Genomic DNA, 18,385 nt, shown 5'->3' with positions numbered 1-18,385 from the left:
AGATAATAGCTTAATAGCTCAGATACCTTTTCAGTCAGCTCCTTGAGTATTCTAGGATGCATTTCATCAGGCTCTGGTGCCTTGAAGACATCTAATTTACCTAAATAATTTTAAGATGGTTCTTTCCGTAATTTAGCTTTAGAACCTACCCCATTTTCACTGGCATGCACTCTCTTAGGCTGTGTCTACACTTGCATTGCTCTTTCCAAAGAGGCATGCAAGTGAGGGAAATTGAAAATGTAAACAAGGCATGGATTTACATATCAGCACCTCATTTGCATATTCTTGCAAAAGAAGAGAAGCAGCGTAGATGCAACTCTTTTGAAAGTAAACCCCATCTTCGAAAGAACCCTTCTTCCCATTTTTATTTTTTTAGGAAGATGGGGTTTACTTTCAAAAGAGCTGCCTCTATGCTGCTTTTCTTCTTTTGAAAGAATATGCAAATGAGGTACCAATATGTAAATCCATGTCTCATTTACATTTTCAATTTCCCTCATTTGCATGGCTCTTTGGAAAGAGGAATGCAAGTGTAGACACAGCCTTAGTGTCCAATTGCCAACAACCTTCTTGGTGAAAAATGAAACAAAGAAGTCATTAAGCACCTCTGCTCTTTCTATGTTTTCTATTATTGTTTTTCCCTCTTCATTAATAGCCCTACTCTGTCTTTGGCCTTCCTCTTGCTTCTAATATATTTGCAAAATGTATTCTTGTTACCCTTTATGGTTGTTTAAGCTTGTTTTGTACCGTGGCCTTTCAAATTTTGCCCCTACCTGCTTGTGTTGCTTATATGCATGCTTTGTAATTTGATTTAGTTTCCACTTTTTGAAGGACTCCTTGATTTTTATATTTCAAGAGCTCCCAGCTAAACTAGGATGGTTGTTTGCTATATTTCCTATCTTTTGTATGCAGTGGAATAGTTTGCTGTTGTGCCCTTAATAATCTCACTTTTCTATCAATTTAAGTCAACTTACTTTTGTAGGCAGCCTTCTGAGAGTCTGGGCTCCCTGACTCCTGTTTCACACTGTACATTCTGTCCAGCAAATCCAATTAAGACAGTTTCATATTGAGACTTTTACACTCTTTGGGAATCAGCACATCTCATTAAGTATATGAAGTGACACCAGACAGCCTTTTTTGAACAGAGCAGAGTTTATTAGTCATCTAGGATGCAGCAATGAGAACTCCTTGGGTTAACACAGATAAGCAAAGGTAAAGACACAGGCCATGCCAGCACTCCACACATCTGACGTGGAGGGTGGTTTTTTTTTGTTTTTTTTTTTTTGCTATTTCTTGTCTTGTCTCCATGTCATTCTCATGTAAGGGTCAACAAAAGGATTCCACAGACAGGAGCAACAGAGATTAGTAGACTGTGAAAGGGGGTGAGCTGACTACAGGAAATAGCAAAAACATGAGGAAAAGCAGCAAAAGCACCAGGCAGAAAAGTGTGAAAACCTTGAAAAGCACTATCAGTGTGCACATGGAGAGAAGCAGAAGAGCAAAATGCCACATACAGTGGTAAGTGGGGCAAGACCAAGGGAAATTAATTCTGCGGACAGCCTAAATATCAAATTGTTTCCCCAACAATAGGGAGGGATTTAAGTGAGCTTAAGAAGGCTTGTGATTTGAATAAGATTGATCCTTCAGATCAGCATCGTCTCACTTCCTTATACCTTCTCAAAACAATTACAAATAGATAGCCATGTGGATACAGGGAATTATACAGATACAGGGAATTATAAACAGTTAAAAAGATTCTACTACTTAAGCATGAAGTGACACTTGAGGCTTATAGGAAAAGGCTTCATGGTATGCAAAAAAACTAGGTTGCGATGTATATGGAAACCACTGCCCTGGTGGAAGAGTATTTCCACAAATAAGGTAATGGTACACTAGAAGGTTTATTTGACCTGGCCAGGCTAAAGCAATGTTATGAAAATATCCCCATAAGGGCGGGTCCCAGAAAAGGTATGAGTGTAGGGCTACGTCTACACTAGCCAAAAACTTCGAAATTGCCATGCAAATAGCCCTTTCAAAGTTTACTAATGAAGCGCTGAAATACATATTCAGCGCCTCATTAACATGTGGGTGGCCACAGCACTTCAAAATTGACGTGGCTCCTTTTCGAAAGGACCCTGGCTACTTTGAAGTCCCCTTATTCCCATCTGCTCATAGGAATAAGGGGATTTCGAAGTAGGCGGGGTCCTTTCAAAAAGGAGCCCCATCTGGACAAGCCACGTCAATTTTGAAGTGCCGCGGCCACCCGCATGCTAATGAGGCGCTGAATATGTATTTCAGTGCTTCATTAGTAAACTTCAAAATGGCCATTTCGAAGTTTCTGGCTAGTGTAGACACAGCCTCTATGTCCCAAAAGTCAGATTCTGGCAAACTCACAGTGGACTGAGCAGTCAACCCAAGTAGATCTCCACTGAGGGATCAAAGGATATATCTATACCACCTATGGTAGTAATCCTCCCAGCCTGAGTCAAGAGACCTGGGTTCACAATTAATAGCTGTGAAGACATTGTGCCTTAGGCTCTGAAGTCTTGGGAAGAGCCTGGGCTTTAGAGTCCATGATCAAGACCAAGCCCTACAACTTGCTGTCTAATGTTGTCAACTTGGGCTGAGAGGCATGATGCTGCTGGGTGTGTAGCTATATCTCAAACATGAGGTATAGCACCTGTAGAAAAACAGAGCATAAAGTGGGTATACTGGCCAAGTCCTGAAACACTTGTCTGGGGGGCTGAGGAGTTCACACATCCACTGTCCAGGCAAGAAGGCAGGATGTAGGTCAACCTCATTATGTGAATGACGTGACTGAAAATCGTAAACCGACAGCTTGGGATGCACTGCTGGATGAGCCTGCACCCAAGCACCTGTACACCTCTTGTTATATTCCAGTGGGCTGACTCTTCTGATCCCCAGGGAAATGTGGTAAATAATGGAGAAGGACTCTAAAGCCTGAAGGGACCATTGTGATCATCTTGGCTGACCACCTGTATAACAGAAGCCATAGAACTTCTTCAAAATGATTTCTAGAGCATATCTTGTAAAAAAATATTCAATATCCATTTAAAAATGGTCAATAATGGTGACTCCACTATGACCCTTGGTAAATTGTTCCAATGGTTAATTACCCTCAGTTAAAAATTAATACATTTCTCATCTGAATTTGTCTAGCTTCATGCTCATTTTTGGATTCTGGCAAACATACACTAGCGATGCCATCCCTGCCCATCCTGGTTAATAGCCGTCCATGGACCTATGCTTCACAAACCTAATCTAGTTCTTTTTTGAACCCTGTTATAGTCTTGGCCATCACAACATCCTTTGGCAAGGACTTCCACAGGTTGACTGCGTGTTGTGTGGAAAAAATACTTCCCTTGGTTTGTTTTAAAGCTGCTCCCTATTAATGTCATTGGGTGACTCCTACTTCTTGTACTACAAAAAGGCATAAATAAGACTTCCTGATTTACTTTCTCACACCAATCCTGATTTTATAGATCTCTATGATTTCCACCTGTCATCTCTTTTCCAAACTGAAAGTCCCGATTTTGTTAATTTATCTTCATATGGCAGTTGTTCTGTACTTCTAATCATTTGCATTTGTCCTTTTCTGAACCATTTCCAATTCCAATATATATCTTTTTTGAGATGGGGTGACTAAACCTACAGGCAGTATTCAAGATGTGGGCACACTATGGATTTATATAGAAGCTAAATGATATTTTCTGTCTTATCTATCCCTTTCCTAATGATTACCAACATTCTATATGTTTTTTGACTGCCACAGCACACTGAGTCAATATTTTCAGAGAGCAATCCACAATGATTCAAAGATCTCTTTTTTTGAGTGGTAACAGCTAATTTAGTACCCATCATTTTATATGTACAGTTGGCATTATGTTTTCCAGTGTGCATTACTTTGCATTTAACAACACTGAATTTCATCTGTCATTTTATTGCCCAGCCACCCTGTTTTGAGATCATTTTGTAGCTCTTTGCAGTCTGAGTAGTTCTGTAAAATCTTCAAATTTTGCTATATCACTGTTCACCCCTTTTTTCCAGCTCATTGATAAAGTTATTCCAATAAAATACATTACCTAACCCACCTTGTCTCTCTCATACCCTGGGACTGAGAGCTACAACTACACTGCATTCAAACTAGTCGATATTCAGATGGTGAGGACATCTGGCAATTTTTTCCCTGCTAGGCTCTGAAGTGAATGTTTGGCATTGGGCTAAGGAAGCTGCATATTAACAGAGTGGAAGAACAGGAATTCCAAGAGGAAAACACAGTACAGCACTGACAAGTCTGGGTTCAAGAGATGTTTGTGAGATTGCAGCAGTGAGCACCTCAGGGAATCCAAGTGTGGCACAGAGAATGAGGACAGTGCACACATTAATACGCAGTCAACGTATACTTGTTCTACTTAGATCTCTTATTTACTTCCTCTGTACAAGTGCTCTGGGTGAGTTTTATGTAGCTCTGAGCAAACTGGACATAATTTTATAATTTTCTCCCTCTTCCCAACACTCACAACCCACTTTGTGGGAGTGTTACTCTAAAAAACTGAAACAATAAAAATAAACTCTGCCAGTTGGATAATTGTAAATGAAAAGAAACTTGTGGTAATCTGAAAGGAAATCCAAATTAATTTGCAGGGGAAGAAACTTTAATCACTTTTCATACGAAACTAAATCTTTCAACTGCCCTTCCCGCCTTTGGCCTCGCACACCCAAATTTCCCAGGGCAGGACTGGGGCTGGGAAGGAGGGTGGAAGGTGCAAGTGTTAAGGTGCTGGGGAACCACTGGTGGCATCTAGTCCTTCAGGTGCTATTGGCCTGTTCCTGCTCAAACAGAGCCATGGCCAGGCGTGAGCGGGAGGAGAGCCCTTCCAGGTTACTGAGCACACAGCGGTGATACAATTCCTCACTAAGTCGTGGGTTGCAGCTCCTGAGCATATATTTTTGCACCAGCCCTGGCTCCACAGCCCGGAACAGGTGCAAGCCAGAGTAGCGAAGGAAGACATCAAACACTTCCATGCTCTCCAGCACGTCATCCCGGTCCAAAATGTCAGCTGCCAGCTTGGTGCGTGCTGCCATGTAGTCAGAGTTGTAAAAGCAAGCTTCGGCAAAGGCATGGCGGTCGAAGTGCCCATCCCTCAGGAAGTCGGTGCTAGAGGAGGCAGCCTGCTCTCCATTGTACATCAGCACTGGGTTGAACTCCTGGAAGTGCATTGGGAAGAAGACCTGCCAGTTGCTGATAGTATTCATACGGCAGCGATTTAAGAACTCCGTGTTAACCTCTGTCCAAACACTGGCCAAGAAGAAGAGGGTGTCCACAGGGTGCTTCTTCGACACTATGTCCATGAGTTTCACTTGAGATGGCACCTCAGTTTTGACACTGATCCAGGGGATTTTCACCTCTGCATAGCGCTTTTCTAGCTCTCCCACCATAGCCTTGACCCCAGCAAAGACATCTAGCTGGCTGACCCGCTGAGCATCAAAAGGCTGGTAGATGAAGAGCAGTGTTAGTAGGGCATTGTCATGTGTGTCCAGTATATTCATGGCAAACATGTCCAGGAAGTTACTAACAAAGTCCAACTCCTGCACAGTCAGGGGCAGTACCACCTGCACACGTGTGGCCTCTGTCACATAGGGCATGGGGATGATCTCTACTTTGCTGAGGGGCCGCACTAGACTCACTCGCTTAGCCAGAACATGGCTGTGACCTTTCTGGGTTACAGCCTCCAACAAGAGGTCCAGCATGTACTCCATGCCCCGTGTGGGGTCAAACCGCCGGTAGCCATTCAGCAATTGCTGCTTGTAGAAACGAAGCTGGGGCTGGTAGCGGCTGTTGAGCTGCTGAAGCGCTGCCTCAATGATGTCACTAACATCAGCCTTGCTGGCTCCAGCCAACTCACATTTGGGGGAGCCATCAGGACAAGAGAAGAGGTGCTGCTCTGTGAAGTAGTCCCAGCTAATCACCTCAAAGCGGGATTTGGGGACAAAGGGGGAATTGATACCTATGGGCCACGTCAGTCCCCCCTCACCTGCTGGTGTCAGCGATGTCAGGTTCCTGATCTGCATCTGTGAAGAAAGTACATTCCTATTTATAGAATCATGGCGGTGAGACGGGGGAAGAGAGTAAGGCTGGAAAGAACCTTAAGAGATCATATAATCCACAGTCTCCCCTCCTGCCGCCACCTGAGGCAGAACCACGTATGCCCCAGATCACAGGTCAGCAACCTGCGGTTCTTTAAGGAGTCATTTGCAGCTCTGGACACTGACTCCTCTGCAGCTCCCTGCCCTGCCACTGCTGAAACAAAACAACTCAATTCAGTTGGTTTAACCACTGGCAGCTGGGGGGTGGGTCCCTTCTTGTGGGCAGGTCAATAAGAGGGATCTAGCACTAGCCCATTTGGGCCCCCAGAGAGAGTGGTTTGGCCGCAGAGGGCGGCACTAGAAGCAGTGGTTCTGCGTCCACTCTTCCCCCACACCCACTCACCTGCATCTTCCACAGCATTGGCCATCTCCAGCCATCTCCCTCCCTCCACTCGTTGCAGATCATAAGAACATAAGAATGGCCATACTGGGTCAGACCAAAGGTCCATCCAGCCCAGTATCCCGTCTGCCGACAGTGGCCAATGCCGGGTGCCCCAGAGAAGGAGAACAGAAGACAATGATCAAGTGATTTATGTCCTGCCATCCATCTCCTGCCCTTGTACTGAAGGCTAGGGCACCATACTTTACCCCTGGCTAATAGCCATTTATGGACGTAACCTGCAAAAATTTATCGAGCTCTTTTTTAAACCCTAAGAGAGTCCTGGCCTTCACAGCCTCCTCCGGCAAGGAGTTCCACAGGTTGACTGTGTGCTGTGTGAAGAAAAATTTCCTTTTATTAGTTTTGAACCTACTACCCATCAATTTCATTTGGTGTCCCCTAGTTCTTGTATTATGGGAAAAGGTAAATAATTTTTCTATATTCACTTTCTCCACACCATTCATGATTTTATATACCTCTATCATATCGCCCCTCAATCGCCTCTTTTCCAGACTGAAAAGTCCCAGTCTCTCTAGCCTCTCCCGATATGGGACCCGTTCCAAACCCCTAATCATCTTGGTCACCCTTTTCTGAACCTTTTCTAATGCCAATATATCTTTTTTGAGGTGAGGAGACCACATCTGCACGCAGTACTCAAGATGTGGGCGTACCATAGTTTTATATAGGGGAAGTATGATATCTTTTGTCTTATTATCGATCCCTTTTTTAATAATTCCTAACATCCTATTTGCTTTACTAACTGCCACTGCACACTGCGTGGATGTCTTCAGAGAACTATCCACTATAACTCCAAGATCCCTTTCCTGATCTGTCGTAGCGAAATTTGACCCCATCATGTTGTACGTGTAATTTGGGTTATTTTTTCCAATGTGCATTACCTTACTCTTACCCACATTAAATTTCATTTGCCATTTTGCTGCCCAATCACTCAGTTTGCTGAGATCTTTTTGTAGTTCTTCACAATCCCTTCTGGTTTTGACTGTCCTGAACAACTTGGTGTCATCTGCAAACTTTGCCACCTCACTGCTTACCTCATTTTCTAGATCATTGATGAACAAGTTGAACAGGATCGGTCCCAGGACTGACCCCTGGGGAACACCACTAATTACCCCCCTCCATTGTGAAAATTTACCATTTATTCCAACCCTTTGTTTTCTGTCTTTTAACCAATTCCCGATCCATGCAAGGATCTTTCCTCCTATCCCATGACTGCCTAATTTACATAAAAGCCTTTGGTGTGGGACCGTGTCAAAGGCTTTCTGGAAATCTAGGTATATTATGTCCACTGGGTGCCCCTTGTCTGCATGTTTATTAACCCCTTCAAAGAATTCTAATAGATTAGTTAGACACAACTTCCCTCTGCAGAAACCATGCTGACTTTTGCCCAACAATTCGTGCTCTTCTACGTGCCTTGCAATTTTATTCTTTACTATTGTTTCTACTAATTTGCCTGGTACTGATGTTAGACTTATCGGTCTATAATTGCCAGGGTCTCCTCTGGAGCCTTTTTGAAATATTGGCGTTATATTGGCCGTCTTCCAGTCATTGGGTACCGAAGCGGATTTAAAGGATAGGTTACAAACCACTGTTAATAACTCCGCAATTTCACATTTGAGTTCTTTCAGAACCCTTGGGTGAATACCGTCTGGTCCTGGAGACTTGTTACTATTCAGCTTATCAATTAACTCCAAAACCTCCTCTAATGTCACTTCAATCTGGGAGAGTTCCTCAGATTTGTCACCTAAAAAGGCTGGCTCAGATTTAGGAACCTCTGTAACATCCTCAGCCGTGAAGACTGAAGCAAAGAAATCATTTAATCGCTCCGCAATGGCACTGTCTTCCTTGATCGCTCCTTTTATATCTTTATTGTCTAAGGGCCCCACTGCTTTTTTAAGCGGGCTTCCTGCTTCTAATGTATTTAAAAAACATTTTACTATCATTTTTTGAATTTTTGTCTAGCTGTTCCTCAAAATCTTTTTTGGCTTTTCTTACTACATTATGACACTTAATTTGGCAGTGTTTATGTTCCTTTCTATTTTCCTCACTAGGATTTGATTTCCACTTTTTAAAAGCTGCCCTTTTCTCTCTCAGTGCCTTTTTAACATGGCTGTTAAGCCATGGTGGTTCTTTGTTAGGTCTCTTACTGTGTTTTTTTATTTGGGGTATACATTTAAGTTGTATAAGTTAAGTTGTTTAAGATCAGCCACGAGGTGGCGTGCCAGGGAGGGCGGGTGGATCCAGGGGCTGAGGGGGAGGGGGAATGGGGTGCATCTGTCATGGGGGACTTCTGTGCAACTGCCACTGGCCCCTTTACCTGCCTCTGCTGACAAACACCCACCAGGCAAGGCCCGTCTGCAGAGCTATCAGGAGCGTATGGTGGCCTGGGTACGGGGGAGCACATGAGCAAATCTGCTGCCTATAGTTCCCAGCTGTGCTGAATGTCTGAGCCCCAACCTATAGAGCGCAGCTAAATTCGGCAGCCCTTACAACTGGGCAGCAGCCCCCACTGAGGGCTGGCTCAATGCAGCTCAGGTGGCCTCCTCAGCTGCCACTCCTGCTGTCTGGATACCTGGAAGAGAGACCCAGCCTGCTGTAGCTGCTACAGCTAAGTAAGAGCATCCCAGTCCCCTTCCCAGCCTGGCTCCCCGCCCCACCACTGCAGGGAACATCCTGGCCAGGTTTTCAGCAAACTTTCCTCCCTCCCTTTGACCCCAAGGAGCCCTGAGTAACTCACTCAATACAATTAAATATTAATGATTATTTTAAAAATTCTGTTAAATTCTGAGCAATTCATATCTAAATAGCAAATGATGTATAATCTATGAAGGTTGGATAACTCCCCCTTTAATATGTGCATTGTGGGATGTGTGTGTGTGTGCATGCACTGTTCTTAAAATAGGGGTTACAGTTTGACATTATTAAGGACGGTCTTGTATTCACATGCATTGTGTCGCTCAAAGTATTGATTTTGTAACCAAATTTGAAAAAAATGGCTCTTCTCACTATTTTGGTTCCAGACCCCTGCCCTAGACCATCCCTAACAGGCCTTTGTCCAGCCTTTTCTTAAATGCATCCAATGACAGGGATTCCACCACTTTCCTCAGAAGCCTGTTCCAGACATTAACTGCTCTTAGTCAAAGTTTTTTTCTAACATCTAACCTAAATCTCCCTTGCTGCAGACATCAAGCCTATTACTTCTTTTCCTACTTTCAGTGGACAAGGAAAAAAAATTGATCCTCATGCTCTTTATAATGTCCCTTGACATATCTGAAGACTTATCAGGTTCCCCACACCAGTGATCCCTTTAATTATTTCAGCCTCTGCTCTACAGAAGAAAATTAATTCCACTCAGTGCAATATATAACTTGCATACAGGCACACACAAAATTTGTAGGGTGGGGGTGAATGTACCCTCTAATTTTTTTCATTCATAAGTAGAATAAATTTTGTTATATGTAGAAAGACATGTGAAGATATGAACAACCAACAGAAACACATGCTACCCACCGTGGGAGGCTGTGGGAACTTTACTAACCAGCTGGGTGGCACTTGAATCTCTCCTGGGTGGCCACCACAGTGCTAAGCTTACAGGGAACACTGGTGGGGATGGGGCTCAGGCCTAGGGCTAAGGACTGGGTGCAAGGGCACCTGCTGGGAGTGCAGGCTTTGTGGAGGGGCTGGATACGAGCACTGTGTGGTGCAGGAGGATGATCAGGTTAGTGGAGACGCCTAGGGCTTACCTGGGTGGCTCCATGCTAGGGCCATCAAAGTGGGGCTCCCCTCTGCCAGCTCCCTGCTGGGGTGAGTGGGGAGGATTTTGCCATCCTGAAGTCCTCAATTGAAACTTTACAGGGCGCGATCCATAGTCTATACAGACTGAAAGATGCCTACTAGTACTACATCTTCAGGACTCAGGGAGAGGCTTCTCTCCCCAGTGCAGCACTGAAGCCGCTGTGCAGGACTTAACAGCTTCTGTGCAGGGCTTAATGGGAAGTTGCGCAGATGCAAAGCTTAGGGAGAACTATGCCTCTCACCCGTTTTCTATTTCAAAAGTAAACACGCTCAATTTAATCTTTCCTCAGGTTGTCTAGACCTTTTATCATTTGTATTGATCTTTTCTGGACTCTTAATTTGTTCATATCTTTTCTGAACCGTGGCGCACACAACTGGAATCCAAGGGAGGCCAAGCAGAATGGGACAAATATCTCCCATGTGTTACAAATGACATTCCAATTACTACATCCCAGATATTAGCCTTTTCACAACTGCATCCCATTGCTGGCTCACACTGAATTTATAATATACTAATACACCTCAAAACTTCTCAACAAAACTACTACCTAATCAGTTATATTCCATTTTATACTCTTCCTTTTGATTTTTCTGTCTTAAACTCTACCCTATTTTGCTCCTCTGTTTTTCCTTTTTATCTTCACCCAGATGCTTCCAATTTCTCAGTCTCTCAGCTCTCTGTGGACTCAGAACAAGCATATATATATATATATACTCCGTGTGTAATGGAACAATTCTTCCCTTTTTTCTTCATCTGGCCTTCCTGAAAAAACTCTATCCCTCTATGCAAGGGTGGGCAACCTGTTGCTCTCGAGCGGCATATGACTCTTTGAACCATTAAATGTGACTCATCCTTGGAGCTGTACACTGGAAGTGCTGCCTGCTGGGATTGCCTGGCTCTGGAGAAGCGGGACGGGATTCAGTTACAGTGGGTGGGGTTGGGGCTGCCTGCATTTGAGAGAGTGGGAGGGGACTGAGTTACAGCGGAGGGCCGGGGGTTCCTGACTCTGGGCAAAGACACTGGGCCACCTATTATATATTTATTTTTATCTAAATAGATAAAAATATATAACATGTGGCTCTTTGCAGTCTGTCAACATGGCTCTTAGTCCCTAATTGGTTGGCCACCAATGCTCCACACCAATATTCTAGTCAAGAAATTTATCCTACCAACTTTACTCTGATGACAGTTAAGTCATGCACAAGCTAAGTTACTATTAGAACCAGTTCTTCTTGCTTATTCGCCATACGCCTTGCTTTTGTGTAGACATGTATAATGTTGAGCAGATTCCTTCAGTTTTTTCTCTTGCAGTTCCTATGATCCTACTGTAATTTTCCATCCCTTGCTCCCAATATCTAGCCATCTGTGAACATCACCACTGCTTTTGTCCTTTGCCCCCTTTAAATGTAGTTTAAAGTCTGTCTTACTAGGCTAATGTTCTAAGATACTCTTTTCCTGGAGAGGCAAATTGTCTGGTCCCTTCTCCTGCCCCACTCTCCAGCTCCAGAGGGGCAAGTGGCCTGATCCATTCAACCCACCTAGAGCTTTCTGACTTTTTGGTGGTGCAGGATGGAGTGATTCTGAAACCGTACACTATTTGTGCATGGGGTTACTTCTGTAGAGGAGTTTGCCACTGCCTGGCTGTCAGAAATACTCTGTTCCCTCACACATCTTGGAAAAAAAGAGACCCTGTATGACCTCACACTCCCTTTCTGCCTCACAGGTTCCCAGACAGTGCTTCCCCACCCAGATACCTGGAGTTGCTGGATCTCCTGGTAGGCTCTGTCCAGCTGGATCCTGCTGAAATGCTTGTGCAGCCGGTACATGAGGGTCCCATCAGAAACAGGGTGGACAGTGAGCGCCTGCTGGAAGTCCTCACTCTCTTCCTTCTCTGGGTCTGCATTTTTGGCCAGTTCATAGGAGTGATAATGCTGGCCCTTAAAATAGATAAGAGTCAGGAAGATTGGTTAGGAACCTTGAGACTCACACTGAGCCATCCGCACACTCTCCGCTCACTCTGAAGGGGTTGAGAGCCAGAGAACATATTCTTAGACACTGACAGCAGGTTTCATACTCCTCTCCTTGCTTCATATATCAAACTCCTTGTTTCCCCCCCGCCCCCAGGCTGCTTCTCATCCCCTTGAAAAGATTGTGAAAGGAGGATGTGGATGAAATCTGTTCTCTCAAATGTCCATCTAGTTCCACCACCCAAGTGCTGAAGGTGACAAGTAGGCTCTTGTCCCATGCAATTCCTTTCTGCTGGTGGCACTCACCCCTTTGACCTACAACATACGCTTGTGAGTGTGCGGAGTCTATTGGGCTCTGCCCTAGCCCCCAGAGGGACAATACCTGGTGCTGGGAGACGCAACTGATGCCCAGGAAATCGATGATGCAGCGTCCCAGCCACTCATCTGGGCGCACACTGAGAATCTCATTACGGCAGCTGTCCAGATGCCGATGCAGCTTGATCAGCAGGCTCCGGGAAAGCAAGTAGCCAAAACCACCATGGCAGTAGCGGGCCTGTTCATCCCCCCCAATGAACTCCTCAGCACGTCCCAGGTAGACATCCTGGTTAATGCTTAGGTGTGTCACCAGGGCCTTAATCTGCTCAGCCTGCACATAGGTGTCATCCTGCATGACATAAAACCAGTCATAGTCACCCCCAAAGTGCTGGTGGATGTAGCGCATGGTCTCATACATCAGCCAGACTGGACGTTCATCCCCATGTGATACGAGCACCATGCCATGTGGCACCTTAGCACTGCGCAATCCTGTAAAGTACAGCAGGTGTGGGAAATGATGGGCCACTGTCTTGTTCACTGCCACAGCCATTGTGTTCATGGTTGCCTTGGAGGTGAGCACAGCCACGAAGAGCCGTTCATGGAAGCCCAGCTCTGTCTGGATATAGCGAGTTCTGAAGGGAAAAGCCACAGTTACAACACATGTAACTGACAGAAGGGAAATAAACAGATCTGACCCCATACTTGGCTCAAAGGCAGAGAGGGAACCTCTCCTCACAGCTGAAGATTCAAGTAATCCAGTTCCTTTCAAAGCTCGATTTAGGGCTCAGCTATGTGGACACATCACTGATCTCATATTTTTAAAGCACCTTCCTACTTCACAGAAACCAAAGCCAGTTACCATTCTAACAAATGCCCCAACTTTACAAAGAGAGGGCATCATCCACTAATGAAAGACTGCCCCTTCCGTGCTGGGATGTAGCGGTGGTTTAACAGCTACAGAGGAAAGCTGAATGATAGTTTATGGCAAAAAAATGTGACACATTCAATAGGAATTGTGTGTGGGAGCACATCTTGACTTCTGCAAAAGTGCCACAAATTATCAGGATTTTGCTTTTATGTCATTCTCGAAAGGTAGCAGTCTGGCAGCATTATTTCAAATGGGAGTGACCCCTAGAGACCTACCCAGCCATCAGTCCAGCACCTCATAGCGCCACATGATAGTACTAGGATCACCACTGACTAAAAGGGGAGTACAGTCCCTACCAAGACCCCACATTGCTCCTTGCATTCTGTCTCCTATCTGAGCACTAAAAAAACAGAAATTGCCATTTTACATCAAAATTGAGGTCCATCTGATCCATTATCTTGCCTCTGATAATGGCCAGCATCATGTTTCAGAGGAAGCTGCAAAAAGCCTTCTAATTTATAGTAGTTAGACTATTTGAACCTGGAGTGCAAGGTTAAATACTTCTTCCAAAATTTATGTTAGCACTACAGGTTGAAACTCTCTAATCTGGAACTCTTTGATCCAGCAACCTATGTAATCTGGCGTGATTTTAGTTAGAGGGATGACCACTTATGGGGGTGTGGCCAGGTCTCCCGTGGTTCCATAAAGTTTGCTTACAGACACCAGTCCTAGCATTCCATGTTCTGTGTTGTTGTATAGCTGTAATTTGCCCCTAACTGTCTTTTAAGAGCCCATTAAGAAGTGGAAGTGTTAGTAATGTGATGGAAAATATTGGCGTTTTGTGGTCCAGCAAATTCTCTTGTCCGACACCAGTCAGATCTCAAGGGTGCCAGAGGAGAGAGATTTCACCGGTGCCATTGAGTAAAAAGCATTTCGTTTGATCCATTTTGAATTTCCCACCTTTTAATTTAATCAGATCTCCCTTCTTTTCTCCTTATATTTTGAGGCAGGAAGAAAAGATGCTGATCTTTCTCTAACCCTTCATTATTTTATATACTTTAGTCATGCCCCCACTTGTCTCTGTGCCGAGATGGCAATCCCAGTCTTTTCAGCCACTACATAAGGGAAGATTTTTTCTGTTACCTGATCATTCTTATCTTCCTTCTCTGAACCCCCTTGGTTCCACAACGTACTGCATACTGTTCCCAGATAAAGGCCATGCCATTAACTCACAGAAATTCATCAATATTTTGTTTATTATTCTGCATTCTATTCTTGATGTAACAATGCCTTGTTTGCATTTTTTCACTGCACCTGCAGACTGAGCAGATATCTCCATGCAGCTGTCTATAATGATACCAGGTTGCTCTCCTCAGTTGATTTTGAAATGTGTAAGGAAGGAGCAGATTATCTGGTTTTCTTCCAATGCGTACTGCTTTGCAGTTAGCAACACTGAATTCAATTTGCCATAATGCTGCCCATTCATCTAACTTAATGGAGTCTTCCTGAAGTTTTTCATGGTCTGCTCTGGTCTAGACTTACCAAAATAACAATATGTCATCTGCAAATTTTGGTATTTTACTGGTCAACTCTGTATTGGGGTGTCTACCCAATACTGTAATAAAAATGGGTTAAAACTGGTGCTTCGCAGCTCAGTCAAAAAGGGGCTGGCCATTCTTGCAGGGTAATAGTCAGTCATGTTTCATTAATTCTAACTAGGAGAACAACTGTGGATCAGTAGAAACAGAGGAAGCCTGAAGCAAGAGGTGACAGCCGAATTCAGTTTGAGGGTCTTAGTGTTTCAGAAAAGTAGGGTAACGTTAAAAACTCTTTTCTACCTTTTTAAGCATATACACCAAAGAGAATGTAATCTCATAGTTATATGAGGAATATGGTAGGTGTTGATTAAACTCAGTAGATAAGTCTGTTTCTCCATAAAGCATGAGATGATGACATTGAAGGGGGCTAGGAAGACAGACACTGCCCACTAATTAGGGAAGGTGTCTACAACGCCACATCAACTGACACAAAGGGACGTCTGGGATGAATGCATGCTTCCAAGAACCCTTCTTTCCAGATCGTTAATAACAATACAGATCCTATAGTGACAGAGAGATAGCCGTGTTAGTCTGTATTCTATCAAAACAAAAAAGCAGTCATGTAGCACTTTAAAGACTAACAAAATAATTTATTAGGAGATGACCTTTTGTGGGAAGGAGAACTGGGTCTGTCCTATGAAAGCTCATCACCTAATAAATTATTTTGTTAGTCTTTAAAGTGCTACATGACTGCTTTTTTGTTTTAATACAGATCCTAGAATGGAATCTTGAGACTCTGGCTACTAGATTTTTGTCATGATGAATATGGACTTCTTATTCCTTCTCTTTGTTTTCTTTCTCACAGACAGTGTCTGATTGATGAGAAGACTCTGCCTCTCACCCATGGAGAATTTAATTTCTTTAATAGGCCCTTGTGAGATATCTTACCAAAGATATTTTGAAAGTTCAACTAAGTTTTCAACCACTTCTCCTTTATCTGGTACTTTGCCACATTTGAAGAATTCTAATAGATTAGTGGGAGATAACGTCCCTTTGTTAAAACTGTGCTGGTTATACCCTGTCATATCACAATCTTCAAGCTGTTTTATTATACTACATACAATAAACATAGTTTCAACCAACCCAGTCTAGCTAGTAAGAGCTGATGTGACCCACATGTTAGTTCTCAGTGGTCATCTTCACCTTACAATGACTTATTCCAAAGGAGAGTCTCTTACCTGAGAACTTTCTTGTAAGGCTTGTTGGGGTCTCGGTAGTAGGGAACAATCCTAGGTTTGAAGTCCTCATCGTTCTGGCCTGGCCTTCCTCCAGCAACAGAGTCCTGCTGTGTTTTCCCTGCAAACAGCCCATTATTTGCCCCTGAGTTCATGCAAGTATCCTCCCCATCACTCTGGATCCAGGAGACACGCAGCAGGCTTAGACTGCATCCCAAGGAGAGGCCAAGAATGAGTGGCAGTGCAGGCCGCAGGAAGGCAAGAAGAGTAGCCAAACGCATGGCAAAACTATCATAAAACAATATGCAGGATCTTCAACAAGGAAGTATCTAGAATTATGAAAAGTCTGGACAAAGGGAGTTCTAAAAATGCACCAGAACCTGAGAAAATAGTGATTCAGAAGCGTGAAAGGCACGATTTCCCACTTAAAGACAGTAGTAGGCCATACATCCAGCCCAGTCATGGGCGCATAACAGTGTCACAGACAAACCTTTAGAAAATTTGGCAATATGGCTCATGTTGGAAAGAGAATTAAATGAATCCAAGGTAGTGTCCATGCCTGGGAAGCTGCCAAGTCATTTCCAGCTGCTTGACAGGTGAGGTGGAGAGGGCTCCAGCCCTGAGATCTGTGAATCCAGTCAGCTCCAAGAACCTCAAGACACTTTCCACATGGGACGGGCTCAGAAATTTCCCCAAACTTCCAAGTACAGGAGTTTTAGGAACAAAAGGAGAAAGAACCCAATGTTCAGGTTCCTTGAAATAGTATCTGGAAACATGGAACGTTGATACGTTGCAGGCGGTAGACAGTGTCTCACTGGTGACCCAGACTAACTGCTGGCATGAAGCCTGTTCCAACTGCTTGTTGCTTGGTGCCCAGCTGCTGCACTTCTGATGGCTCCATCCAGACTACCTAGAGAGAAACTGGACAGCCAGAACTGCAAGATTGAATCTGCCTTACTGACAACTCTGTGGTGAGTCAAATTAAGATTAGGACACCCTGAACTCCAGAGATGGGATTACCATTCACCCCCTACTAGACAAGAGGTCAGAGACTCCACTTCTGAGACAATGCCAGGGAGATTAGCTAGTGCTTTTTACAGTATGAAAGGATGCAGTATGAAAGGAGAAGGGGAGAGACATGGGTGGCAGGAGTTTCCCCCTCCCCCCACCAATATACAAGCTCCATTGCAACCCTAGATTGGGGCTGGGGGACTGCCTAGATAAGGATATTGGGGTTCCTACCCCTAAGGCCTATGCTGCAACACAACTCTTATTGGACAAATGTGCTCAACGTAACAAGCATCACCATCACAGGCCTTAGCTGGTAGCTTCATCAGAAAGGCAACAGATGGATTAGGACCTGGAGAAAGAGCTCTCCTCTTCCTCCCAAATTCTCTTCAAGGCAGGGCTGAACGCAGCTAGCATTCGGAGGTGTAAGAAAGAAACGTATCCTGTTGATGCTTGGACGGTACAGCCCCGATCCCCGTGCAAGGGAAGTTCCTAGAGAGACGTTTCCAGTTCCGCCCTCGGGGACAGGGGCTGGACGAGCCCCAGTTTCACAGACACGATGGGGTGAGCCCTGTGACAGTTGAGGATGGGAAGCGAGGGGTTCCGGAGGTTCCGCTTGGCCCCCAGCCCAGCTCGGGGCTCCTCACATGCCTAGGAATTGCGCGGCAGGGCCCGCTTCCAATACCTGTGGGACACTCTCCTGGCAGGAGCCCAGGCCCAGCTCAGCCTTCCTGGCTGACCTGCCTCACCTGCGCGCCGTGCCGGCTAAGCAAGAAGAGGCCAGGGGTGAAGAGCAGCCCTGCGTGCAGGGTCAGGCTGGCACTGCTCGTAGCCGGCCAGGGCTCCAGGAGCTGCCAGCTCAACCTCCTCATGCCAGCCCGCTCCGTCGCCACTACTCCTTCCTCTTCCTCTCTCCGAGCTCAGTCCTTCCTCTTTGTACTCCGAGCCCCGGCCGGTCCTCCCCTCTCTATGGTCTCCCTCTTGCCTCTCTGTACTGCGAGCCCCTGCCGGTCCTCCCCTCTCTATGGTCTCCCTCTTGCCTCTCTGTACTGCGAGCCCCGGCCAGTCCTCCCCTCTCTGTGGTCTCCCTCTTGCC

General features: G+C 45.0%; 1 protein-coding gene across 2 annotated transcripts; it reads right to left on the bottom strand.

The window, feature by feature from the left end:
- Positions 1 to 2,288: 2,288 nt before the first annotated feature.
- On the bottom strand, positions 2,289 to 18,174 carry CHPF2 (chondroitin polymerizing factor 2). 2 transcript variants are annotated; one of them, XM_074985419.1, is made up of 5 exons: positions 18,039 to 18,174; positions 16,285 to 17,202; positions 12,708 to 13,272; positions 12,113 to 12,295; positions 2,289 to 6,090 (listed from the first exon to the last, which is right to left on the bottom strand). In XM_074985419.1, exons 2-5 carry the CDS (start codon positions 16,560 to 16,562, stop codon positions 4,828 to 4,830), a joined length of 2,289 nt encoding a protein of 762 aa, XP_074841520.1. In that variant the 5' UTR covers positions 16,563 to 17,202; positions 18,039 to 18,174; the 3' UTR covers positions 2,289 to 4,827. The 2 variants fall into 2 exon arrangements, with proteins under 2 accessions (XP_074841520.1, XP_074841519.1); XM_074985418.1 differs by lacking the exon at positions 18,039 to 18,174 and having other exon boundaries at positions 16,285 to 17,649.
- Between the last annotated feature and the right edge of the window lie 211 nt (positions 18,175 to 18,385).

The sequence above is a fragment of the Carettochelys insculpta genome, chromosome 2 (assembly GCF_033958435.1).
Source record: "Carettochelys insculpta isolate YL-2023 chromosome 2, ASM3395843v1, whole genome shotgun sequence".
In the NCBI taxonomy this organism is placed as follows: domain Eukaryota; kingdom Metazoa; phylum Chordata; order Testudines; family Carettochelyidae; genus Carettochelys; species Carettochelys insculpta.
Note: the sequence above shows the minus strand (reverse complement) of the source record. Positions and strands in the feature narration are given on the sequence as shown.

Coding starts and splice junctions, on each gene's coding strand:
- CHPF2 (XM_074985419.1), bottom strand. CDS start 16,562: ATGCGTTTGGCTACTCTTCTTGCCTTCCTGCGGCCTGCACTGCCACTC. Junction 12,296..12,707: donor GTTGCGTCTCCCAGCACCAG/GTATTGTCCCTC, acceptor ATCTATTTTAAG/GGCCAGCATTATCACTCCTA. Junction 6,091..12,112: donor AGGAGATCCAGCAACTCCAG/GTATCTGGGTGG, acceptor CTTTCTTCACAG/ATGCAGATCAGGAACCTGAC.